At 50.0% G+C, this 27,505-nt stretch overlaps 2 protein-coding genes across 3 annotated transcripts in view; one reads left to right on the forward strand and one right to left on the reverse strand.

Annotated features, from left to right (window-relative positions):
• LOC117895060 (elongation factor-like GTPase 1) overlaps positions 1-27,505 on the reverse strand; it is a 74,289-nt gene that overhangs the window by 42,894 nt on the left and 3,890 nt on the right. The gene's annotated exons all lie outside the window — the stretch shown is intronic.
• LOC117895062 lies at positions 1,284-27,426 on the forward strand. Its single transcript, XM_034802442.1, has 5 exons — positions 1,284-3,375; positions 24,129-24,277; positions 24,398-24,476; positions 26,379-26,529; positions 26,587-27,426. Exons 1-5 carry the CDS (start codon positions 1,789-1,791, stop codon positions 27,360-27,362), a joined length of 2,742 nt encoding a protein of 913 aa, XP_034658333.1. The 5' UTR covers positions 1,284-1,788; the 3' UTR covers positions 27,363-27,426.

The following is a 27,505-nucleotide window of genomic DNA, read 5'->3' on the forward strand; positions in this document are numbered from 1 at the left end:
CACTACTGGTACATAACACAACATGGAAAAATCTTCAGAAATTATATTTGAGAACTCAAATTGGAAATTCTTTCACCTGTGAACACACAACAAACCCCACCAGAGTGCCAACATACCCCTTCTCGCTCGTTACATTAGAGTACAATTATGGGAACACCCTGAAATGTAGATGGAAATGGAAATGAACCTGGAGTTGTGACCAAAGTTCATTAGTAGTTCGGGGCACGTTCTGGGCTATAGATCACATGGCGATGGGTATGGGAGAAAGGTACAAAGTAAAGAAAGAGAGAACAGAAGAGAGGAGACAGAAGAGCTCGGCTTGGCCATTTCTCAATCTACAATTAAGAAGGCCGCGACAAATTATGTTTAATACGAAAGCATTTAACTAAATTGAACATCAAACAGCACAGCAGAGAAGACCAGACCAGCAGAGGAGGAGAATTTGTTATCCGAGATCAGGCTGGGGATCCATGCCAGAATGGAGGTTCCGCTAGAGGTGTTGAAGCGCGGGTTTTGTGAGTGTGTCTCTGGTTCTATGGTGTCTATGGCGTCTGGTTCTACCAGTCTACCGAATCGATGACAGGCTAAACGAGCCTCTGAGTTGACATTGAAGCGAAAGCAGTCGAACAGCAGAGCAGAGCAACAGAAACCGAAACAGAGAGCCAGCCGCAGAACCAGGCCAAAACAGAGACCTCTGCCTAGGAGCTGGCTATTCGTTTGTGTGCGTTTGTGGAATGACTAATTGATTGAGGAATATATGCCGTAGATTGCAGCGATCCCCGGCAGATATACACACATGATCATGCTCGTGCTGGATGGTTATTCTTAGAGGAAGGCGTGTGCCGGGCCATGCAATTAAAACCATGCCCCCCAGCCCACAGAGGCAAGAATCATTTGTCAGGGGAACCTTTGCAACATGCGAATAAAGTTTGGCAACATTAGATTCAAGTTTCAGCAACATACTCTGGGAAGAAGCTTTAGCAACATTTACCAGAAAGAAAGCGCTCTCCCACTCTCTCTCTCTCTGTCTGTCACTCTCTTTGGTTGCGAGACCTCTCTGAGATCGCTATCACAGGCGGCCAGGCTTGGCTTGGCATGCAACATGTTGGCTTCAAACCGGTCCGGTCTAAGCCATGAACTTGGTGAAAGAACAACTTGTGGCCGTGACCGGGTGGTGGGGGGCTGGTGTGGGGGCTGCGGCCCTGGGAGAAAAGTCTTCTCTTGGCTCGACGGCCGCGCAATGCGTTTTCCGCTTTGAAAATTTTTAAAAGACGCTGCAATCCAGCGGCCTGGAACATTTGTAATCCGACATTAGCCGTCTGCGGATCGTGGCCCGAAGACGAGACCGAGCGACCGACCGAGACACGCATAGAAAAATATCCCCAAAGCAGCAGCAGCATCGAGCAGAAGATTCCCCCCAGTCCATTTTTCATTCCATTCTCCTCCTGACTGCTGGATTCGTGTTTCGCGTTTTCTTCTTTGAGAGAGCAGCAGCAGCAGCAGCAGCAGCAGCAGCAGCGCAGCGCTGAGCGTGTTTTTGCCGAGAGAGCTGTCAAAGCGTCACAGTTACAGTTAGTTGACATTAATCCGCCCGAGCAGCGGTAAAGAGACGAAAGATTAACGAGGGGGAGCAAATACGAGAAATACACGAAAAATACGTGATTCGCGAGTGCAAAAAATAAACAACAAATAAAACAAAAACGAAGGAAGAGAGAGAAACGAAGAAATATCCCAGAGAACCCAAAGTGTCGAGTGTGTCCCCCCCGAGTGTGATTCCCGCTCCTAGAAATGGTTCGGAGCTGTAGCTGCTCCCTGGCACTGGCCCTGGCCCTGGTGGCCGTCCTCGTTGTGGCCACGTCCGTCTCCGCCTCCGCCTCCGACTATCCCGGCGTCATCGAGCTGGTGGGCTACAGCAATCGCAGGGCGCGCGCCTACTTCCAGGAGGAGGATGCCAAGCCGCAGGCCAAGCCCAACCCCCCGTCGGCCAAGACCCGAGCGGACATCGAGACTGTGAAGCGGAACATCCGCAAGTACGACCGCCTGCTGGAGCTGGACACCAAGAACCTGCCCGAGCAGCAGAAGGACATGCTGGCCAGGATCGTGGAGCGGGTGGCGCGACTCAAAGAGTCGCTGGACATCGAGGAGCAGCAGTTCAGCCAGCAGCAGGAGGCCACCTCCTCCAGGACCACCAGCACCAGCAGCAGCAGCACCTCCACGACCCAACAGCAAACGGAGGCGGAAACGGAGCAGCTGGAGCTGGCGGAGGAGCAGAGCACGCTGCCACCCACTGGCTCCACGGAGACCGAAACGGACCCCACCCTGCTCCTCGATGAGACGACGCTCCTGGAGCTGCAGCACACGATGAACGAGCAGGCAGTGCTCCAGGCGGCCGTCACGCAGCAGACGACGCTCATGAAGGATCTGCCCACCACCACGGACTTCAGCCAGGAGGCGGGCACCGGGACGAGCGACCACAACGAGGAGGAGGAGACGGGCGAGACGACCTCGTCGAGTCTGACGACGCAGCCAGAGCTGAGCCAGGAGACGGAGGAGCAGTCCCAGGAGGAGCACGAGCAGGAGCAGGAGCAGGCGGCAGCCTCCACCACCAGCGACGAGGCCCTCACCGATGCCACCGATCCCGACGACCAGTTCGTGGCCGCCCGCTCCAACAACAACATTGCCGCCATCACGGCGGCAGACGCGGATCCCAGCGGCACCTCCACCACAGCCGCAGCCACAGCCGCAGCCGCGAACGCGGGCAGCCAGCAGCGCACCCTCACGACGATGGGGAAGCTGAAGCACCGCCAGGCCACCAAGCGCCCCTTCGGCCACAAGGTCACCGCCGCGGCCCTCAAGCGCGGCGCCCAGCGGCCCACCAGCAACAGCGCGGCGGCGGCCAATGCGGCGGCAGCCTCGAAGCCACCCAGCCCAGGCACCACCCAGAAGCAGAAGCTCTCCACCACCAGCGCCGGCTACCAGCAGAAGCAGCAGACGAAGCCCGCCCTGCAGAAGGTGACGCCCTCAATTGGTGCATCCTCCTCCTCCCTGCCCTCATCGGCCTCTGCCCTGCCCGCGGCCACCACCAACTCGGCGAATCCCGGCCTGCCCATCGAGCAGCTGTACACACGGACGCCACAGGCCAACATTCCCCCTCTGGCAGCGGCAGCGGCAGCCTCATCCTCCGCAGCAGCAGCAGCAGGAGCGGGAGCGGGAGCAGGAGTCCTGGCTGCCTCCACGTACAGCAGCCAGCAGGATGGCCTCGTCTACGATGGCCACGTGAATGCCTCGGCGCTCATCGACAGCCTCAGCACGAATGCACGCGAGGAGTACTACCAGCAGAAGCTGGGCTCAGCGGTCAACAACAAGGACAATAAGGTGAGAATTGCCATAAGAAAGTGGGGCAGGGCAGGGAGAGCGGATCCCTGGGATCTCTAGAATATCTACAAAATCTACAAGTTGCGAGGGATCTTTGCAGCAGAAACTGCTCCCAATGGAGAATCCCTTGCCACAGATCGGACCATTCCTTAGCCTAATTAGCAATTGACCAGCAAAGTTTGAAAGGGGAAATGGGAAATGGGGAAATGGCAAAAGAAAAAGGGGAAAGGCAAAGGCAAAGGCAAAGGTAAAAGGCAAAGGCAAAGGCCTGTCAATGTATCTGCCCGAGACAATGGGCGACCGAGGAGACCGAGCGACATCCTACAGCAGAAACAACAACCGTTGCGGACAGACACAAAAACACAAGTAGAACCTCGGGCAAAACCCCCGTTGAATGTCAAATGCAGAATTATTGGAACAACTTGACTCTCAAACTATCGCCAGCCACCAGAAGAGGCAAGAGGCAAGAGGCAGGCAGGCAGGCAGCTAGCAAGCGATGACAACGACAATGACAACGGGCAACATCGCTGCAAGGAGAACAAAAAAGTTCATCGTAGGACCCAAGCTGAGAGCGGAGAGGAGCGGAGAGGAGCGGGGCGGAGGGGCTGTCTCTTGGCTGACTTGGATAGTTGGCCAAATGCTGGCCACTTGTTATAAATGGAGCGCCTGCAGGCATTGGCTCTCCGTTGCAAATCGATTGTCATAAGGTGGGGAGAAGGATCCCAGATCGAGGGAGCCACTCGGAGGGAGTTGGCGATGGAAGCCTGCGACTTTCAGTACCATAATGTTGGAGCAGCATTGTTGAGTGGGTCAGTGTTTTGGTTGTTTGGTTTAGCCAACGTTTTGTTGTTTAGCAGGGGAAGCAGTCCGCGTTGACATGGACAAGGGAGTCGAGCCTGGTCAAGCCTTATTAGATGCTGCGGCAGCAGAAGGAGCGACCGAGCGGGGGGCCACTGAAGCCACTGAAGATGGAGGGCATCTCAGATGGAGCTTGGGAATCGCCATTGATTTGGGCAGTCAGCCAGTCATTGGACACTGGAATGCCTTGTGCAATTTGTTGCCACCACTGACCTATAAATTTTGATGTGCACCTAACTATGATGATTGGTGGCAGCTACGAGTTCTGCGGGGCTCTGAGTGGGACTCTCCACAACGACATAATTTATGGCCACAGCGACGACACACATAGCCATCAAGCAATTGGCCATCGAATATCCAAGCCAATCGTCAGCCGCAGCAGCAGCAGCAGCAGCAGCAGCAGCAGGTTGAGCAACTCACTCAACGGAGGAGGAACAGGTTGCATGCTGCACGTTGCACGTAGCACGTTCTAAGTAGATTCAAGATTCTTGCAAGAGACTCACCTGAAACGAGAGAAGAGAATTCAATGAGATTAGAAATGGAATTACTCTCTCAGCAATGGATGGTCTCCCATCTCTCCCGACTCTCTCTTTGGTTTGCTCCTAATTAAAATTGCAGTCACATTTCCCCACCTGAATGGCTCTTGCGAGACGACAACTCTAATGAAGTCTTTAATTGTTTGTGCGATCAATCGATCGGCTCTGCTCAGAGACTAATCGTGGAGCATTTTGTGCCTCGTTTGGTGCCGCTGCTCCCCCGATTCTGGCATTCAGGAATGGAATTGGGATTAGGCTTTAGGCCTGAGAGAAAGTTAAATCCAAAAGCCTTTCCCTGCTGTTCCCATGAGGCGTGTGCCAAATGTGATTCTCATGGAGAGCCTTTCTCATGAGTGTGAGCCAAGGATTACAACGGGATGAAGATAATATATGTCTCATCAATAATCTACAAGTAGCTGCAGCTGCCATTGCCTCTCGCATAAGGAGCCAGACAAATCATTAATTACAATTCAATGCTCGAGCAGCGGGCATGTTAATGGCCTCTCAAAGGCCATCAAATCCAAGCAAATCAATGAATGCGGCAGCAAGAAGATGCAATCCAAAGTTTATGATCTACCCAGCGTCCAGCAGCAGTAGAAGCAGAAGTTGAGGCAGAAGTTGAGGCAGAAGTCGAGAGAGAAGCGAAAAGAATGCCCCAAGGCTGAGCCGTTGATCAGCGGAGCGTCTCCACTCTGGGGCTGGGTCTTGATTGTTGGTGGGGGGCTGCCGGCCGGGCTGTCGGTTACCGCTAGAAATATCATAAATTAACGATTAAGCTCAGATTTGTTTTACGGTTACGGAACGGACAGCGGACAGCGGACAGCGGACAGCGGAGCGCCTTTGCTTTGATTGTAGAACTGCGAGAGAGACGCAGGTGTAATTAACACATTGTTAAACAGATTTCTGTCTTCTTTTTGGCAACACAATCGAGAGACGAGAGACGAGCCACGAGGGAGGTGAGAGATGAAAGCATAATTGTTACACTGCCAAACAAAGGGGGAACTGGGGGCTGCGCGTCGCTAATTTGCATGCAAATAATCATAGATGCCACGGCAGAAGTGAGCCAAAAGAAAAGAACTTTCGCTGCCTCTTCCATTTGCGCGCTTTCTTCTCTAAAATGAAACAAGAAACAAAGCCCAGAGACACCTCAGAAGTGCAGAAGAATTCCTCAGCAGTTTGGGCACTAGAAAAGGAGGCCAAATGCCATTTTGTACGGATGGAAATGGACTCATAATAGAGGTCGAACTGCCGTTGTGGCCAGGGTCACGTCCAAGATGTGTCTCGCATCGCATGAGTGGCAAATAGCTCTCTCTCTCTCTCTCTTTCGGATGATGCAACCAAACCCCACATGGGGAGTACGAATCTACGACTTTTTCACGCTCTCAACTCCTCTAATTAGTGACTGGGCGCCCGGAGGCTCCGCTCTTCTCCACTCGTGGCATGAGCCACAGCCACAGCCACTCCCCGAACACCAGGCCGCCACTCATAATAATTAATTATAGCCTCGTGCATCAGTCGCTGCCTTCTGCCTTCTGCCCGCGATGCAGGAAGAACTCAACTCAAATTTAACTGCAGCCTCACACTGTGGGTAGGGCACTGCGCTGCGTCTCTTAGGAAGCCATCCAGCTAATGAGGTTATAAAATATGAGCAAAGCAGAGAGGCAGCAGATGCAGAAGCCACGAAGAGCATGAAGGGAGGTGGAACTACCCAGAGGGACATTTCCCCGCTCTTCGGCCAAGAGTCTCCTGCTCTTAAGGGTGGGTTTTGGGAGCACCTTCTTTCTGCCTTCAAACTGCCTCAAATTACAGCCAGAATATTTCACTTAACTTGAGCATTCCTAACCAGAATCGTTTAGGCAGTTAGTTAGCCAAGAAACCCGCAACAGACCAGACCCCAGCAAATTCGAACACTTTCAAACGGAACCAGCAAAACTTTCGTTGCTGCCGCACAAACTTTGACTCTTGCCGCGTGCTCGGTGCCCCGTGCCGCGTGCCTCGTCGTTCCAGCAATGACACCCGACAATTTCACAAGTCATAGAGCATATAATCATAGACTTGCAGCAGCAGCAGCAGAAAAACAACAGCGAGAGAGAGAGAGAGAGAGAGAGAGAGGGAGGGAAAAAGTGAATTGCAGTTAATGTGATTTTTTCAGAAATCATAATAAAAAGAGAAAAGAAACGAAACGAAACGAAAGGAAACGAAAGGAAGGGAAAGGCGGCGGGAGGCGGTGCAAAATCAAAGACAAAGAGACAAAAAGCGAGGGGGGAACAAACCCTCCTCCTCCGCCCGCTCCTCATGGAAAAAGAGTGTGAAATGTTGCTTAACCCGAGAGAGATGCAGATGCAGATGCAGATGCAGATGGATGCATGAATGAACGAATGATATTGGCAGCTGCCACCAGATTTTTCAGAGATGAAGCAGGCGGCGGCAGGCAGGCAGGAGGCGTGACTGGTTGGCTGGTCAGCCATTTGATTGACATGGAAGAGTGCACTTCTCGCGGGGTTCCTCTCTGTCAGAGTGTGTCTGGTGTCTGGTGCTTGGTGCTGTGTGGGCTGCGGATCAAAGCAGCAACAAAGCATGGCAGGGAAATGTGGCAGACAGGCAGCAACAAGCGGCGTCGAGTGGAGACTTCTTCTGTGTCGCTGAATGGCAGCCAAAAGTGGTGGAAAAAGCTACAGAAAATTCTCACAAATGCTGCACAAAATATCAGTGAAAGATTTGAACGCTGCCAAAGAGCGGAAGATCCTCTAGCACTTGTGGCATTAGTTCTTCATAAATATATTTACATATTCCATTCAAGTAATTCCTTCAGTTTGGAGTTCAATTTCAAGTACTTTCCAGTAAAAAATGCACACCAAATCCGTCAAGTCTGAGGGCCAGACCACAGCCCATCAGCCATTGCATAGGAAAAGCCACAGAGAGCGGGGTGGATGGTGTGAGGTTCGAGTTTGGGTTGAATGTTTACCGCTTTGTTTTATCAATTGCTTGTTAGCACACCGAGAGACACACACAATGGGACCCCTGATTGAAGCTGACCGTTAGAGCTGAGCAGGAGGAGGGGGAGACATTAGAAGCGGCCCAAAGTTATGCTAATTTCGGGGGGGAAAGGCCAAGAAAAGCCACTGGACTGGGCTGAAGCTGATGATGATTCCGGGGGAAAACTGGCAGCAAAGCGGAAACTGCCATCGAATGCAAATGGAAGCAATGAAGCAGAAAGCAGAGAAAGGGTACACGAGGAGGGGGGTTTACGGAGGGGTTTATGCGGAGATATATATATATATGATTAGGGAAAATCGAACAATGCCAGCGGAGAGGCACGGCGAGAAGAAAGCCGAGACGCCGCCAAATCTCGAGTGTCTCGCGGGGTTTTGGCTTTCTAACTTTATTTTACTTTGATTTTGCTTGGGGAAAGGGCTGCCGTGTCCACGTCCACGTCTTTCCCTCCACTTCTGCAGATGATTTATTAAAACTTTTACTAGCAATTAAAGGGGAGGGGGGGTGAGGAGTCTCACCCACTAATAACTGTAATTTATTTGCCAGCGCAAAAGCGAAAATTCAATGCACAGAAGAACCCCAGAAACGGCAAAATGAAAGCGAAATCCGGCAAAGGGTCGCCGCCAAAAACAAAGCCAAAATAAAGGCCATAAAAATGCTGAACAAAGAGAAGAGAGGAAAGCAAAAGCAAGAGTAGAAAGAGCAGAGGCAGAGCGGGAGGAGGAGGAGGAGGAGGGGGAGCGAAGCCCCATTTCAATTAACCGAAGAACCAAGAATAGACGAAGCTCCTCGTTGGGGGCAGCCGGGGAGGGAGGGGGGACAAGCAAATATACGTAGAAGGCATCTGGTGGATGGCCAGCGACTGCCCACTGTGCCCATTCCATAATTTATCGAACGATGGGCAATTTATGGCAATGACGCGGCCAACAAGAATGGAATGGAATACCCGTCCCGTCCCGTCCCGTCCCAGTCGTACTCTCAGCCAGAATTGGCCATTTGGCCGTTTGGCCAAGGCATTTATCTCGCCGCATGCTATTCAATTACAGAAGGAGAGACAACTTCGAGATCTGCGGCACACAGGCTGATCACCGTCGAGGCGGCAGGAAGATGGCCACAGCCGCTGATGAGGCAAGAAAATGGAAAAGATGCACACAAGCTGGAAGAAAGTTCAGGCATTCGTGGCACCAAGAAGATGGAGCTCAATCTGAGGCAAAGTTCTGCAGAAGAACAGCTGAAGAGATCCACAGATCCAGATCATTTATAGAGCGAAAGATCATGGACGTTGGCTGCATCGATTTGTCTCTCTGCCTGTGTGCAGATCGTGCAGCTACAAGACATTGATATGCTAATGAGAAGTGCCATCCGCTGTCCGCTGTCTGCTGTCTGCCATCCCAAAGGGCACTTTCCATTGAACGTTTTGTGCCATAAAACGGGGAAAGAGCCACAGAGAGCGGGAGAGTGAGAGTGTAAATAATCATTAGTCCGACTGCCAAAAACAAACTACATCAAGTTCAAGCTAAACAAACCTGACACCTCGTCGAGTCAAATGTGTAGGACCCAGGCCCCAGTCCCCAGTGCCAGTCGCAGTCCATGTCCATGTCCAGGGCCCCCTGCAGCCATCACCCACAACGAAGGCAACGACGACGACGACGACTCACGACCAAATTAAGATCTCACAGCATTTGGCAAACTAATTGCGAATGTCTCTGCTACACAACTGGAGCTGTAGCTGGAGCTGTAGCTGTAGCTGCAGTCGGAGCGGGAACAACTGCAGCTATTTGCATTACAGAGACCCAAGCGACCTACGAGATACTTGCAACATCTTTCATTCCTCATTCGTGTCTTGGGGGCCTGCCCGCCCCCGCACAAGACTCCCCATCGAATTTGTATCTGTATCTGTATCTGTCTCTGTGGCTTTTTGTCTTTTGCTGTTTTTTCGGCTTCGACTTGCAGCTGAAGTTCGACTGAGGATCTGTGGCTCTATCTTTGGCTTTCTTCTCTCTCTCTCTCTCTCTCTCTCTGTCTGTCTATCGGGTTACTTTCTGCTGCTTTGGCTTTCTAGGTCGTGTAATTGTACGTACTGGCAGATACATAGATATCCGCAGAGCCGCAGAGCCACAGAGCACACAAACCAATTGCATTTAAATCGCATTTTTCTCTCTTTTTGTTTGCCATTTTGATGGCTAATTCAATTGGTGCATTGCCTGCTGCCTGCCCGCAGCCTGCTGCCTGCTTGCAACATCAAATTGATAAATTATTTATAAGAGTGGATGTGGATCCATCCAGCCACATGGCATGGTGATTGGAAGCCTTTATGGTCTATAAATTTAATACCCCAAAATGCACTTTCCCGAAAACAAATCTTAGAGCAGGAAGACACAATTTGTGGCTGGTTTTAATGAAAAATTAGTAGATCGAAAAAAGATTCATCTGCAGCTAGAAGTTCCCTCTGCTCGAATGGCAGAATTTTCCACTTTCCTGCGACATAAACTGCCTCTAGCCTGCGGGCTTTAGGACTCCTGCCTTTTGGCTACAGTTTTAAAACATAACTCCGGCCATAAAGCAGAAGGAAGTCGACAAATTATGCACCCCGCCCAGGTACAAGGTTCAGGTCTAGGGTCCAGCTACAGGCAGGCAGGCAGGCGGGCGGTACGTCGAGGAATAGTTGAGGAAGTTGCACATAACTTTTGCGCATTTCAAGTGGGACAAGGGTGGACAAGGAATTACAATTTATAAGCAACACAGAAAAACATAAAAGAGCATAAATAAATGCAAAAGCGAAGAGCACAGAAGCTGCAGGAGCAGCAGCAGCAGCAGCCGCGTTTGTTCCTGGTTCCTGGTTTAAAACCAAAATTAGCAATTTAAATTCCCCACAAAATGCCACCCAGGGGCCAGTGGCCAGTGATCGAACAGAGTGGGGGCAGGGCAGGGCACATCTGAGGCATGTGCAGGAGGTGCAGCCACAATATGGGGGTGTCGATGGGGGTTCAGGTTTTAGCAGATGAAATGGATGAATCGGAGTGTTACGCCCCCAGAGCACTTTCTTTTGGATTAGACACACATTTTACGACTCCAACGCCTCTGCCGAAAGTGGAGTAAAAGTTGTTGATCCACTAAAAACAGCAACAAAAACAGAAACAAAAGCAAAGAGCATCTGCAACGGCAGCAGCAGCGAGAGACACGAAAAAAGAGTTGTACACTTCAGCTTCGGCGGATGGAAGAAGCATTTTGCCATTCAAAATACTCACAACACAGCAATTTCCAGCATTATATTCGAATTTAGAAATTCGAATCGTTGATTGCATCCACCTGTCGTGAGTGCCAGTGAGTGTCTGCTCGATCGAGTCTGTGGACTCTCGAGTGACTGATGAAGCGAGGAGTCTCGCACTGTGGAGTGTGTGTGTGTGTGTGTGTGTGTGGGTTGCATGTTGCATGTTCGAGTAGAAAAGTCTTTCCCCCTCTCGTTCTCTTGAGCCCCCATCGATAGGCATCTTTCCCTGTCTTTAATTGCAAGCGACCTTCGGGGTCAAAGGTGCGCCTCGACCGCCAAATCGCGTTTTGATTTCTGTTTGAATTTATGGCTCATCGCCAAATTACTTGATTACTATTTTCGTCTGCTGCTCCGTCGCTTGGCCTTTGTTTTCTTTAGAAAGTGCAATTAATTTGTAGATCTGCGCGGATGGCTCCGAAGTGGAAGATGGATGCAAGTGGGCCATTCGTCGGCAGGAATTTGTGCTTGAAGAGAGATATTTCGGGGAGGATAATGAATGGATATCTGTGGCAGAAACCATCACAGATAATCGAATCTCACCATCAATCATCGAGCATCGAGCATCATCACTTTCCATCAAGAAGCCAAGAGATAACCTTCATCAATCCATTCAAATCGGAGACAGACTTTATTCCAGCCACAAATGCAATCAAATTCATTTTCATTTTCATTTCTTTTGTCCTCGAATCGAGGAAACTGGCAGGTGGGGGGCCATCAACTTCACTTGTAGACAGATCGGGGGACGGACTTTGCGGTCGGGGGAGCAGCCTTCGACTTGGACTTGCACTTGGCATCTTTTGTAGGCCATCGATGCTGTTGCTGCTGCTGTTGCACGTTGCACTCCTCCACTGACACACTGACATTTGATTGCAGCTGTCGCTGACAACTTGACACAATTTTTAATAAGAGACGACGACCGACCGACAGCAGCAGCAGCAGCCGAAGTGTCAATTTCCCTGGCAAATGGAAAAGCAAAACATGACTCGGATCGGATCGGATCGGATCAGAGCATATCGATGGTTAAGACTCATTTTGGGGGCAGACAGCGAGACAGAGAGACATTTGAAAGGCATTTGGCTGGCGGATATTGCAAGTGCTGGAAAATACGGATAAATATTTGACGCGGCCCCCGCAGCTCCTGGCAGACACAGCTGCAGCTTGCCCCTGCCTGGTCATTTGTCAGACATTTCTATGGGGCAAGCAAACACTTGCGGGCTGCATGCAAAAACAGAAGTCCGCACAGAAGGAGCTGAAGGTGGGATGTGGAACGGTGGGAGGTGGAACGGCGGGAGGTGGAACGGCGGAATGGTGGGACTGCCAGGCAGCTCAATTATAGGCGAAGATTCCATCGAAATCATTAAAATAACAAATTGGGCACGAGAAACAACATTGGACACAAAAAGCCACAAAACTCCTTTTTGGCCACGAAACCAAATTGAAGTTGAAGTTGCAGTTGCAAGTCGCGGATCGAGTGGAGTGCGGCAGGAGGAGGAGGAGTTGGAGCTGCTTGAGTAGGAGGTGGACTTCGGCTAAGTGGCATGGCAAAACCACAGAAAGCAAAATGGTGCAAAAAGGGAACAAAACACAGAAGGGCGGGCAGGGGACGCGCTTCAATTATGGACAGAAACAGAGAGAGAGAGAGGAGAACGAGTGGGAGTGGGAGCGGGAGAGAGAGCATTGCTTTCCCCAACCAACCCCATCCCTATCATCATGAAGTCATCGAAGTTTATCATCATCATCATCATCATCATCGTAGTCTATCCATTTTGCTGGAGTCGACTCGGTAAAGGCCAGCAAATGTGCCTGAAATTGGCTGAAAAGCAAAAGTTTCTTTATGGGCTAAAAGCGTGTGCAGGGGGCGTGGCATTTGAAATGGAAATTTATGCCACAAGATACGAGTCGAGTGCAGCATTTGGCCACAGACAATATATGTGTCATTTCTAGCCTCAGTCTCCCACAGAGATAGATGCTGCTGCTGCTGCTGCTGCTGCTGAGGCTGCTGCTCCACCGACAACACTAATTGAGTTCAAAGATCGCACATGGAAAAGTGGGAAAATTCCGGGGAACTTAGCTCAGGTTTTTATTAATCATCTACGAGGGAGGAGTGGAGTGGAGGGGAGTCTGCGTCTGGGCTGGTGGTTCCCATGCACCCATAACACGACCGCATCTTCAATCAACGTCAAAACAGAGAAATATTCGCTCAGAGCACAGAGGAGTCCTGGCTGCTGCCTCGCTGCGGACCCCAGAAGGCCGCGAAAATTAATGAGCAAATCTCTCGCCCTAGACATTTTTTACATAGGAGTGGGACGGATGGACGGCAATATCGGGTTTGACTCTCATTTATGGGGAGGCAAAGGCAGCCAGGCATCTGGGCATCTGGGCATCTGGGCATCCGGGCTGGCAGGCGACAGGCGCGTGTTGTGGCATGGGACAGACGCAGCAAAGTAGTTCGGGATGCATCCCAAAGCATCCCAAAATGGTTGGCGGGCAACGGACATATGGATGATGGCACTGCACTTGATTGTGACAGGTTTATGCGCAGCAAATTGTCGTGTAAACGGGAAGAGGGAAGGGAAGAGCAAAGCAAACTCTTGGTGGAGATATTCCTCAAGTAGGATGCCCAAGAAAATACTCTCAGGCTCATGAAATAAATTCAAAATTCACAAAAGTTTCGATTTTGGCATTCAACGAAACTCGCTAAGTGGCACAAAATCATAAAAGACTTGCACTTGGGCAGTGAATAATGAGCTGCAATGGAAGTTACACTCGTGAGGGAACCTTTTGAACCCACGAATAGAGTTTCGCTTGCCCATAAAATCAATACACGAAATGCAGCAACGCATAAACCTCAATTTCACGAGACTCCCAGAGACTCTCCTAACAACAGCAGCAGAATCTCTGTGACTGGTACTGGGATGGGGATGGGGACGGGAACTGATGTTAGCCAGGGACTGCAGCCAGCAGTTGTTGGGTAATTTGATAGGCGACAACTAGCCAAGCAACGGACTTGCGGTGGAAAGCTCGCTGGAAAGCGCAGGCAGGAAAAATGCATCGCAGCCAGCCGACGTGTGCGTATCTCTTACAGCGCAACAAGCAAGTGCAACTAATAAATTAATGTGCCAGGCAGGCAGGCAGGCAGGCAGCAGGCAAACCAGAGGACAGAAGAGAGTACAGGGAGAGTGGGAAGAGCGGAGTACTAGTGGTGGTGGCAACAACTACTCATAGCTGAGGCTGTCACCTGGGCAGCAAAACGAAAGCTACAAGCGGGTACAAGCAGCGACTGTGGCTGCTGCCTGCCCGCTGCCTGCCCGCTGCAACTGCGGATCATAGCGTGCTAAATTTGCCATCCAGTTGGCATGTCAATGAGAGAGAGAGATACAAGCCCCCCCCACTCCACTCCACTCCACTTCACTCCTTCCTTCTGTCTGTCTCTGTGTCTGTGGAATGCACTGCGTTTGCATACAAGATGAGCGGTATTCAGATTCAGACTGCAACAAAGAGTGTGAAGAAGGAGGAGGAGGAGGAGGAGCGAGCGAGAGAAGAAGGAGATGGAGGAGGCTGCTGCTGCTGCTGCCGCTGCTGCTGCTGACCTGCATAACGGTGCCGCAACGAACCGACGACCACAGAATGAGAATGAGACTCCCCAGCTACAGCTCCGATCCGCTCGATCTGCCTCTCTTTACCATTATCTGTAATAATAGAGAAGAGAAGAGCAGAGCAGGAGAATAGAAGAGCGAGAGAAGACACAGGCAGACCGAGACAAACGGATGACCGCAACGAGAGAACGAAGCGAAGGGTGGAAAGAGGAGAGTGGAGTGCGGGAGTGGAGAGTGGAAAGAGGAGAGCAGAGATGCAGCAGCAGCAGCAGCAGCTTGGAGCTTTCATAATGCTGTCCATTTTGATTATCATTCACTTAATTATGATTGATAGCTGTAAATGCTGAGCCATGAGCAGCAGCAGCAGCAGCAGCCATGAATCTAATTCTACCCAATGGCCAATCGAGGATTGCCTTTACTGTTGAGCGAACATGAACGTATCTACTTATCAATCTATACATCTATCTATCCATCTCCATCTCTTCTTTCTCTGTATTTGCATCCATGCAATGCAAATCCGCTGGCACCTGTAATTGTCGCAAATGCCAACTGCGCTGCGGATGATCTTCCATCCTCCATCCCCCCAGCTGCCTTCTTTCCCCCTCTCTTTTATCTGTTGGGTATCCATCTCTCTCTTGGAATAGTTATGCCTCTGGCGTTTAGCTGCTCACACAACAAAAAAGATGGGTACAAAGGTAGATGGATAGACGGTGGGTTGGTGGGTTGGTGGGTTGTTCAGTTGGACTGGGCATGGGGTTCGGTATTTGCTTTATATTGCCGCCTTGCTGTTTTTGCTACGCTTCAGCCATGGATGACGCATTAATGATGGACACCCCAACCCTTTGATGTGACATTTATAAGAAAAAAGGCAGAGATCCAGCAAGAAGTTCCTTTGGAATTCGAAAATACATTTGAGCAATGATGAAAAGTTCTTGCAGAAACGATTCAGATGCAGGTTATCAGAGAAATCTCCAACAATCAGAGGATTATCTATGAATTCTCTATTGAAAAATACCCCCCAGGAATGGGGGAAACTCTCTTCCCCCTTCAATGAGAAACTCTGCACTTCGAAGCCCATTGCAATGCCGATCAAAGCTTGTGCAACATGTGGCAACTTCCAACTAATGTAGACATTAGCCTGCCCTTTGCATTCCTCATCCGTTTATCTAAGAATCATTGCAGCGGCAGCGGCAGCAGCAGCAGCAACAGGCTGCCCTTTCCAAGCGGAAACTTATAATTAACACAGAAAAAATACAGACAGAGGGACACAAACCAGTGCACAGGGAGATGGGGAGACAGGGGGGAGACAGAGAAAAATGTAAAATGTAAAGTGGAAAATGGAAAATGCAAAGCGCGTAATGTCGGCATCTTTATCTCTCACCTCTTTTTCTCGTGCGCCTCCCAAGGAAAAGCCATGCGAAACAAAAAAGATTGTCAGAGATGCAAAACAAAAGCCGAAACGTAACCGCAGGGCCCGGCTCTGCCAGCAGCAGCAGGAGGAGGAGGAGGAGGAGGAGCAGGGGCGGAGTCTTTGGCGGTGAATGAGATGTGCAATGTGCGCTACTTTGATAAAACAGAAAACATAGGAAAATGGCAAGGAAACAGTACAAAGAAAACTGCGAAAGAAAGTCCAATAAAGAAAGTGTTTGGCCCCAAGGCCCCAAAAAGCAGCACCAGGGACAGGGCAGCAGCAGAGGCGGGCTGGCAGCAGGGGAGGGGCAGCAGAAAACTGCATATTATATTAGACACAAAAGACAAAGACGACAAACATCTCTGGCCTGCTCTTCCCTCTACTCCACTGTGCAGTAATTAGCTTGCCGATGAAATTATTTGCAGTCTTTCTTTTTTTTAATTGGAAGTGAACATCTCGAGAGAACCCTCAGTCCACAGTGCCCAATTCCCTTGGAAAGTTAATGGCTTATTTGAAAGTAAATGCTAACCATCTCAAGGGTCTCTCTCGCGTCTCTCTGGCGCCCCTGCTAAGCCCCATTCAAATTCAAATTAAAGTGAGAAGAATTTACTAGAAATATTTCTTGCCATTTTGGTTGAAATGTTTGGGCCATTGTTTTGACACAACCAAATACTCATTTCGCTTTCTTTTCTCTCTTCTCTCTGCAGGTAAGCGGCCGCTTCTCAATCACACAATGACCAGCAGACCTTCCCGACATTTGCGGTACGTGAGTGGCAGCCACAAAGACACATCGAAGGGGCCTCAACCTCTTTGTGGCGCGGGGGGAGCGTAGGCTCCCGGGGCCATAGTTTATTATGCGTGTATTAGCGGTAAAAAGCCACAAACGAACAACCCGAAACCCAAACATTCGACCGTTTTGCTTGGAGGTAAATGACCAGAACCCCAAGACCAAAGAATCCACCAACCCAGAGCCATCATCAGTCGTCGTCGGCCGTGGATTCCCTTCACCTTTTATTCTTATTCTGTGTATTTCTGTTCTGTTTATTTGTCCAACAAATAGTTACAGGGGTGGCGGAGGGAGTGTTTATTGTACGTGTTAGGGGGCGAAGGAACATGAAAGAAAGTGATGGCCAGCAGTCCAAGGGCTTTCGGTTATGGAAAGTGATTTTTGTACATGCAAATTCCTGGGGGATGGAGGAAGGGAAAGAGTGCCAAAAACCATCTACCATTTGCTTTAATTTTCCCATTTCACAAGTGCCAAAAATATTTATATTTTAATCACCGAAGTGCTGCCTCTGCCTGTGAAATGTTTCATTGAAACTTTCCACATGTCCAACGCTGCTCCCAGGGCAGCCCTTTCATGCACCAAGCATCCGCTCTGAACAGAGTCCCCCCACCACAGCAGACAGCAGACAGCAGACCCAAGGCTAATGTCCGACTTCCCTTTGGTATCATGACCGAATCGTTACCGTAATGGCAGCCACATTAACTTTGTCCCACAAACTGTCCCAAAAAGACGGCTGAGAGAAAAAGAATACAGCAAAAACCCAAGTAAATGTAAGTCATAAACGTACATTAAAACCATCTCGTATCTTGTGCATTTAGACTCATTAGAGGTTCAACAAACCCTAACGCAAGAACTACTGTTAAGGAGCGGAGAGACCCAGAGGCCAGGCAGCGGACCTCTGTCCGAGCAGCGCCCCCTGGGGAGCACCCAGAGAGGGAGAGCGGGAAACTAGAACAATAAACTCGGCCAGCAGCAGCAGCAGCAAACAGTCCAAAAAACCAGTACCAACGAGCGGGAAAGAGAGAGGGAAATATCATATAAAAATATTATTATTACGGCACTCTGTGGGCATTACGGCAGCAGGAAAATGAGTGTAATGCTCGTTGACCAGCTTATGACCAGACAGACATTGCTTCAGCTCGAACAATGGCATTAGAAACAAATTAGAACAAATTAATGTCTGAGCAGAACGTTGGACACATTCAACGGATTCGGTTCGATTCGAATTCTGTTTCCAAATCTGATTCAGAGCTGACGCTTGCTCCTCTGGGACAATTATGATCACGTCTTTGGTCGTTTTACGTCTTTGGCTGTGGAATGTGGCAGCTGCTGGGGCTCCTGCTTTTCCATTGGATTATTCAATATGCCTTTTCGCACAGCCAAATCATGTAATGGCCATAAATGCAGCCTCCTCCACTGCTGCTGCCTCCTCTTTACTTTGTTGCAATCTCTCTGGGGCTATCTGCCATCTTCCATCTGTGCCGCAACTCCACCTTTGTTTGCTGTTTGACAAGTTATGCGCACGGAGCAGCAGCGGCAGCAGCAGCAGCAGCAGCAGCAAGAAATTGTAACACGGCCAAAGATGGATATCAGTTACGCATGCGCGGAGAGGAGAGGAGCGCAGAGGAGACTCCACTTTGGCCAACGGTTAGCACCAAGATTATGGCATAGCGATAGACAGATAGATGCTGGCAGAGACAACTTGCGATCGAAGAGGGAAAGGAGAGCATTTGGGAAGAGGAACTCTTAAGGCTGGACGTCCCTGACTCCCAGAACTCCAAGCCTCACTTTTCCACTCATTTGAATCTTCATCAAGAATCAAATTCCCGAACCCCAATCAAGCAGAAATGATTGTCTTTGCCACAGCATCAACACCCCGATCCATGTCGAGTGGCTCCGTCGTTCGTTGATCTTTCCTGGGGCCAATCTTGGCTCTTCTCTGCTCTGCTCTGCGCCATGAGAGAGGCCATAAACTGAACTCTAACCCGGCGGAGTGCGATTTATACGCGGAGAGGCACATCCGTTAGAGCCGTTCACTTTACGATCGGATTCCGCAGGCCACTTCTTTGCTTCGCTTGTTATAAAAATATCGACAATCAAGTTTGACGATTTATTGAACATTTTAATTACAACCCGCGGGGACATGGCAGCACTCCAGCTCCACTCCACAAGGTCTGAGAGAGTGTTGAGATCTGCAGGGGAGCGTAGCTGGGGGCAGCTCAAAATCCCAACAATCCACAAAAGAATCCACACTGGGAACACTGCAGACCGAGAGGAGGAAGTACTCCATAGATGGGGGGAAGTGCAAGAGCCACAGCTGGAGACTCGACACTTGACTGTGTGGAAAGACTTTTACTGGCACCCATCCACTGGGATGCTGGGATGCTGGGATGCTGAGACGGTGATGATGATCATGATGTGGACCCTCAAAAGCGGGAAAAAAGCGTTGGGCAAACAAATACAAATAATGGTAAACAAACAAACAAATGAACAAACAAACAACTGGCTGGGATTTGCATGAGAAATTTCAGTTAACAACTGAAAAAGCCAGCAACAAACCGCCGAAAAATTCAACAGAAGCAGCCAAGCCCCGCGGCACACGAAGCTATTGATACCCTAGAAGATGGATCACCTTTTTAAGGTAGCTCCACAGTCAGTCAATTGATGAAGAAAGGCAACTTTTAGATTGTGTTATTCATTGATTGAAGCTCTGACGAGAACGAAGTCAAAACACTCAACAAATGTTCCATAAACGAATAGATTTCACCACAGGAAGATGATTTAGTAGGAAAACACTCAGGAAAATGTTTCAAATCTCATCATATTCTGACTCTACCATGGCAAACACCTTGCTAAAATCGTAGTACCCGCTTCTGGTTGCAAAAGGAGTAAAAATGTGAATATGTAAAATATGTACAAATGTATCCAAATCCCCCCACAAGTGCGCCTCAAGTGAAATGTTTCAGATTTTCGGTAGCTTGTCGTGCCGTTGGATGAACACACAAAAAATACGATAAAAAAGCACCGAAAAAAGTAGAAGTAGAAATGGTAGAAAATACCCCCGGATACTCGGATACAAAGATACAACGACACATCCGTGAGTAGACAAACACAGAAACTACTTGAAACTTCACGCTTTAGAGATGACAATGAAGGAGGGGAAGAAGCAGAGGGTGGAGGCAACGGCAAAGGCAAAGGCCGAAGCAGCCAAACAACAACGAAAGTACTTGAAAAGCGATTTCATTTTCACTTTGAGCATACAATTAAATAACAAACAAACAAATAGGCAGCAAGAGAGGGGCAAACCCAAGACGGAGACGGAGGGGAAGTAAAACCTAAATAATGGCAACTAATTTTGTGTTCTCGCTGCACAGAGAGGGAGGGGGGACTAGGGGAGACTCGACAGAGAGTCATTCACGGACTTTCACATAATTAAATCAAATTTCGAAATGAAAATGAAATGAAAATTATTTATTAATTGCAGAAGGAGGGGTGGGGGAATGTGAGCCCGAGCAGCAGCTATGCAAATTTTCACAGAGAGAAGAGACACAGAGAGATAGAGAGAGAGAGAGGGAGACTCTCTCTGAGAAGTAGCCAAAGCGGTGAAATTTTATGTTACTTTTTTTTGTTGTAGCTGGAAGCTCTCTTGCAAGCTGATTTGAATAACAAGTGGCGAGGTTTTCGCATCTGCAAGATATAAAGATACAAGCAGCAGCCGCTGCCAGGCTGCCTGTCAGTTACATGCGCTTAACTTTTGCTGCTGCTGGCTGCTGGCTGCTGCTTCCAGTCTCTCTCATTAAAAGCAAATTTCGAGCTGCCGGCATAAATCAAGCCTCTAAATGGCGACTGAGTTACAAGTGGGGATACACAACACATACACCACACTGTGCATAGTCGCAGCGGATACTTGTGGGGCTCTGCCTGCTGCCGCGAAGACTAGAAACCCGAGAAGTGTGGCTGCTGCTGCTGGCTGCAGGACTCTTGTTGGAGGCCACAAAAACACACACAAGCAGCAAGTCAAGTGGCTTAGGAATAGAACTAAGGAGAGAAGACAGCTGAAGGCTGAGGGACTGAGTGTGGCAGAAAATCACAAAAGGCTTTCGAATGTTTGCAATTAATTCAACATCAAATGGAAAATAGTTCACGGCTACTATTCCTTTATGCCAGGGGAATATTTTTGGCATATTTATGCTTCATAAGTCCATGCTAATTATGCGCAGCTTTTGCGTGCTGTCAAAAGTGCATTCAATTTCCATTCTCGCTCATCAATTTCCCCACAAAATATCGAAAAATTTGTGCTGCATTTTGGCTGTCAAATTTTTGCGAATTTTCAACGTGAATGGCAGCTAATCAAGTGGCAATCATGGGGCTGTGAATGGAGCACTGCAACAAGTCAATAAAGGCTGCAACATCGGCAAACAAATCACGCATACGCCTGGCTGCCCGCCTGCCTGCCACTTTTTGCCCGTTTGCTGCCACAGTTTGCTGTTTGTTCTGCAGTTGGCTGTTGTGCAAACGCAAACACAAACACAAATACACAGCACACACATTTTCGGCGTCATTTCCATTGGCGAAAGGCCATGCAAAATTAGCATTGAAGCTGAGAGCCTTGCAGCGCCACAGAAAGGAAAAACTTGAAGCTAAGACCAGAGAGAACAAAGGGGGGGGAGAGCATTCTTGGCAAAAGGAAAATCAACGGAAATGTCACTTTCTTTTCAATCAAAACGCAATTCATGGCACTCCAAAAACAAAACTACACAAAAACCTACAGGCAAAAAACTACAAAAAGAGAGAAGAGGAACATAAAATGAAAGAAAAGAAAAGAAACAACACGGAAAACAGAAAACAACTTGAGACCGTGAAAGGTCGCGGCAATGGGATTCCAAAGAGGGAACCCCCGACTCTCCATCTCCATCTGCAGCTCCATCTGCAGCTCCATCTCCATCTCTCAGGGTCTCTGAGAGTCTCCAACTGCAACTCCAAAAGTGACTTTAAATTGCAGGAAGCTTGCAGCAGGGAACACGATTTTCAAGTGGCACTTGGGTGGCCAGGCAAGGGGGGGCAGACGGGGGATCTTCTCTCTTTTGCGCTAACTGCCACCGACTGAACTTTAACCTGTGTGAACAGCCACAGCCGCAGCCACAGTCAGAGCTACACAACTGCAGTCTGCGGAGCGGGAAAGCGGACAACAGCAAAGCGCTTTAATTTGCGATTCGTGGAAAATTGCACGGAGACTCACAGCCCCCGAGCTTCAGGGCGCTGCCTGGGGTTACCCTTCCATCGAGAGAGAGTATACCCTACCCAGATAGAGGGTAGAAAGTAGAGAGGCACCTCCTCCCCAGGGTATCCTTTGCTTCGTTTCCCGCCACAGCTCCGGCTTCTCTCCGCTCGTTCGCTTTGCTGGCTCCCTGTCCAACGAACAGGGCAAATATTTAAAAATCTACTTAACCAAAGTGAAAGAGACAGGCAGCAATGAGCAGCACGGGGGAGGGCGGTGGGCAAGTGGCGGCGACAGTTTGGACATTTGGACGGAGGCGACAACCAGCTGACGCCAAATAGGGTGCCGGGTGCCGGGTGCTGGGTGCTGGGTGTTGGGTGCCCCGCGGTGGAGGGAATTCAATAATAATGGCTGAGGGTCAGTGTAAATCACTCTCAAAAAGGAGCTGCCACAACAACAACAAAGAGGAGAAGTGGGATGCAGTGGGAGACTGTTGGAAGTTGGACCTACCTGACAGTAGGTGGCTGTGGCCGTGGCCGTGGCTGACTGACATGGGAAGTGCCCGCTGCCGTGCCCCTTTCCCCTGGTGGACCATGTGCCCTGTAATTTGCACTAAACCAAAGATGCTTTCAGTTCAATTATGTGCTAAGTAGGGGAAGGGAAACGGGTGAGAGCGATGGTAGCAGGAGAGAGTGGACTGATGGTGAAGGGGGCTGGGAGGAAGTGCCTGTAAGTGGGGAACACGAAAAACGGGCAAAAGACCAAAAGAAGGAACCTTTTGTGACCATCAATTGTACTCCATCTCATAGATTTACTGTGGATAAATATTCCCCCCGAAGATCTGCCTAAATCTATTCACTGCGAAACTGCTTTTGCTGCAAACAGTCTCCACTTCAGTTTCATTTAATCAAATCAACTCCAGCCACAATGGTTTCCTCCACTCCCATCATTCATCATAATTTAGCTGGGTTTTTAGCTCCCAGTTGTGCCTCCCATGGAATTCACTCTCAGCTCTAATAACTGCGTTAATCTACCTGCAGTTTCCCCCTCTCTCTCTGTTTTTTCCGAGCTAATAAAATCATTAAGCTACCTTTCATTAGACCCATTTCCAGCTGGGCTGCCCCTCCGGCTTCTCCAAGAATCTTCACGCATTGATGGACAATGAACGAACGTCTCGTACCATGAGTTTGCTTTGCTCTCAATAATGATTCAATAGTTAAACAAATATTGAGAGGGAGAGGGAGCGGGAGCTGCCTTCGATTGTGTCATAAATATTTCCCCCACTCCACTGGGAAGTTGCAAAATTTAACTAAAAAACTTATTAATAGCCAAACAAAAGGGATGGGGGGACGGAGGGGAAGTTCCATCAGAAGTTTCTAAATGAAAAACAACTCAAAGGGGAGCGGGCAGACACACACACTGGGAAATGCAGGAAGGAAGTGGCTGATGGGGCAGGACAGGGCCATGGCATGGGTTGGGTTGGGGTTGGGTTTGGGTTTGGCTTGGGCTTGAGGGGAAGTTACTGGAGTTCTCCCTCCAATTCCGACAAAGTAAAAGTGCGTTTGGCAGTTACCCACTGGATGGATGGATGGTTGCGAGTCGTCCCCTTCGTGTTGCATCAATTTCTTAATAACTTGGCTGCCGCTGCCCCTCTTCCGTCTTCCGCCTTCCGCCTTGCGTTGTGGCATCAACGGAAAAGGCGCGTTGCAGCAACAGCCACAGCGAACTCATCTCTCAAGCAATTTTGTGTGGCATTATGTGAGGGTCTCGTTTGCCATTAACCTGCTTTGCCCAGGCCAAGAGACTGCTCCTCCTCCTCCCCTGACTACTTTGAATGCATGGAAAAAACGTTGAGGCAGAAGCAGAAGCTCCTCCTCGGTTGGTTATTAAAAATAGAGAAACGGAGAGGAACGAGCTTCAATTTCGCACTTCATCTATGCCACAGACAAATGCTGCTTGCAACTTTAATTGCTGGCCAAATAGAAGACGATGAAACCCTTTTGGCCACATCAATCCACATCAACATCAACATCAATCACAATCTTCAACTAAATCTCTCCCTTCCACTCTCTCTCTGTGCAGAAAACGGCGACAGCGAAACCAACGAAATATCATTATTATCCGCATAATCAACACATCTATCTGCTGCCCGAGTGCGCCATCCAGCAGGTCTGCAACGCGGTCTACGTGAGACTCAACTACACCCAGCCCCTGTGCGCCTGTCCATCAAGGTGAGTCTGCCGCAGTCCCCGCTGCAGGATTGGGCTTCGCCCACTTGTCACTCGGCCACTTCTAATTAATCCCACAATGCAGCAGCAGAATCTAATCTAGTCCGATGTGTTCCCTTGCAGGTACCGCGATCCCTGCTCCGCCAGCCTCAACGAGGATGATCAGCACACCACGAAATTGGTTGGTGATAACAAAAAGAAGGTAAGTCCAGAGCCACATCCCCCTGGGAACACTGGGGAACTGCTGAGATTCATGCCAGATGTTCATTAAGTGGATCACGACTGCGGCAATAATATTTCATTGCTTTTTAAATGAATCAAATGCGAGAAGATGCGATCTGTGGAGGGGAAACTATGCTCATGGAGAGATCCAACCACTGGGTGGAGATCACAGTCCAGCACGAACCAGAGAGCTCTACGAACTGAGGATCATTTGTTGAGGGGCTTCAACCTGCCAAACAAATCAATTGCCAGAGCAGAGAGCCAACAATGGAGGATCATTCCATGGTGGAGTGGCCCAGAAAATAGGGAAAATCAATTGCAAATCCCACAGAAGTGCACTGCGTATTCATTTCGTGGCGGAGGATCATTTAATAGATCAGTAGTTCAGGGGAAAACCTCAACAATTGCCAGATTAATGGGGGATCAGTGGGAACCCGCGAAACTAGCATCGAACCCGTACGAAGATCGTCTAGCAAAGATGATTGAGGATCATTTGGTGGATCCACTCTCCGATCCACACTCTGATCACTCATCAAATTGATTCCTGCGTCTGCGGTTGCTGCGGACTCTCACTCACTGGGGGATCTCCTCGCTGCCGTGGCACGATCTGTGGCTTGATTCTGTCTGTCGGGGTCACTGGGAGGCTCACCTTGTGGCCGCTTCGGTTGCGGTTTACAATATTATTTGGCCAATAATGTTACCCCCGCTCCTACTGCTGCCACATGATTGGGGCACTTCTATTGCCCAGCCATGATCGGCTCCCAGCTTCCATGGGAGGAAACTCCACTCCATTCCGCTCTCCGCTCTCCGCACTGTGCTGTATGTCCATTTAATTAAGTTATAAATGCCGCAGCACCCCTCCCCTTTCCACCTGCGACTCTCTTCTGCGAGGCATGGGAGAAATGTTCAAATAAATTAAATAATAAAAAGCATTTTTAATAGTTTAATGGTCCAAGCAGTTGAGTGCTGCTGTGCACCACAGTTGCCCGTTCCAGCGTTCCCCGTTCCACCGTTCCACGCAGGTGTCCACTGAGGAGGAGGGAGCAGGAGGAGGCGGAAGGTGTCTGTCTCTCTCTCTCTCTGAGAGTCTCTCGGGCGTGTGGGCAGTGCCAGACATTGTCATAATTGCACTTCACTTTACCGTTAAATGCAACACTTGCTGTGTGCTGTGTGTGTTTGTTGCCGCTGCTGCTGTTTTGCCGGAACTGTACAGCAAATTATGAAAATGCGTTTAGCTGGAAAACAAGAGCAGTGGCAGAGGAAAAACTGGAACAGCAGCGGCAACAGCATTAACCTGAATGCCTCCGTCGAGAGCCAATGAAGCGGAGAGGAATGAAGCGGAAAAGTGGAATAAAAACTTTGCCTGAATTGGCTGCCACAGTGGCCGTTGGCTGCCACATGCAAACGAGCGCCGCAAGAGTCAATCAAATTACTCCACTCTGGGGCAGGAACTGCTGCTGCTGCTGCTGCCATGCCAGTAGCCCCAGTAGCCCCAGTAGCCAGCAGTTGAGGCTGTAAATCAGTTAAAGGACAATCAAGCATCGCGTCCAATCGAAAGCGGAGCAAAAAGCAATTTCTGTCTGGCTAAATGTTTCTCCTGGCCTAGGGCTGCTCCTGCTTTTTGTTTGGCTCCAAAGCGACAGCTAGAGACAGGCAGAGTGATGCCGAGTAGACGTTTAGCATGTTGGCTTTCAATTTGGAGTCATGATCAGGGGATTGGGTTACTTTCTTCGCCCGCCCTGTGGGCCTGGGGGTCCAAAGTGAATGTCTAATCGTCGCACGGCCAGTGCTAGACACCGTCTAGACAGCCAGACACGCCCCTTCAATTTGCATCCTCCACTCTACTCTACTCTACTCCTTTTTTTGCGCTTTCCATGATTAGGCCATCACGCTGGCCAAGACCTGTGAGGCCACAACGGAGATGCGAGAGTGCCGCTCGCCCAAGGACTGGTCCCTGCTGGCACTGCAAAACACGCGGACTGGCAAATCCCACTATCTGGTCATCTGCCGCTGCCCCGATCACTTCAAAATGGGTAAATAAACAACGGAAAAATATCCAAGAAATCTTCTAATCCACCTCCCTTCCATAGAGGGACCCATGGCCCATGATCAGCCCACGTATGCGAGCGTCCCCGGCATCCGAGTCTTTGGCATGATGTGCGTCAAGCCGGGCTACTCCGTGCGCAAGCCCAGCAGCCAGCCGCCGAAGCGCTACCAGCTGCAGAAACCCTTCTATCGCCCCTCGGTGGGTGGCTCCAGCTCCCTGGGTGGGCAGAAGGACAGCTACGGCAGACCCATCTACGGGGGTTCGTCCAGCAGCTCCTCCAATCTCGGGGGATCGCCCATCAGCTCCAACTACCAGCCGCAGGACCAGCAGTCCTTCCAGAACGGCGGCCCCAGCAGCTCCTACCAGTATCTGAACCGCCCCGAGAGCACCCACAGCACCCACAGCAGCCACAGCTCCTCCTCGGCCAACTTCCGGCCCGACCAGTTCACCATCAACAACTTCCCGGGCAGCAACTACGGACGGAACAACGAGCGACGCGGCGACATGGCGCCCATTGAGGCAATCGGCAGTGGCACGGGCGCCGGCACCGAGGAGCAGCCCGGCAGCAGTACGCCGGCCAGCGAGGAGGCCAGAACCACACTTCAGGCGCAGGAGGTGCAACAGGAGCAGGAGCAGGAGCAGGAATCAGAGCCCGCGGCGGCGGCTGCTGCGTCGCCCGTGACAACGCTCCCAGAGCCGGCTCTGGAGGGCAGCACTCGCATCCGACGCTCGCTGGCAGAGACGCTGGAGCTCGACCCGGAGCCAGAGTTCCCCTGGGATCGTGTCGTGGAGTTCCAGCAGAGCATTGTCTGGGACTAGGACTGCACAGCCTTAACATCAAAATCCTAGCAAATACAATTTCTAACGGCACGCGACACGCGCGGACTTGTCTTTGCGTCTCGTGCAAGCAAAAACAAAAACAACTGTGACTGAAGCGAGAGAGAGAGAGAGAGAGAGCGAGA

Source organism: Drosophila subobscura, chromosome J (assembly GCF_008121235.1).
Source record: "Drosophila subobscura isolate 14011-0131.10 chromosome J, UCBerk_Dsub_1.0, whole genome shotgun sequence".
Classification (NCBI taxonomy): Eukaryota; Metazoa; Arthropoda; class Insecta; order Diptera; family Drosophilidae; genus Drosophila; species Drosophila subobscura.

Coding starts and splice junctions, on each gene's coding strand:
- LOC117895062 (XM_034802442.1), top strand. CDS start 1,789: ATGGTTCGGAGCTGTAGCTGCTCCCTGGCACTGGCCCTGGCCCTGGTG. Junction 3,376..24,128: donor TCAACAACAAGGACAATAAG/GTGAGAATTGCC, acceptor CTCTCTGTGCAG/AAAACGGCGACAGCGAAACC. Junction 24,278..24,397: donor CTGTGCGCCTGTCCATCAAG/GTGAGTCTGCCG, acceptor GTTCCCTTGCAG/GTACCGCGATCCCTGCTCCG.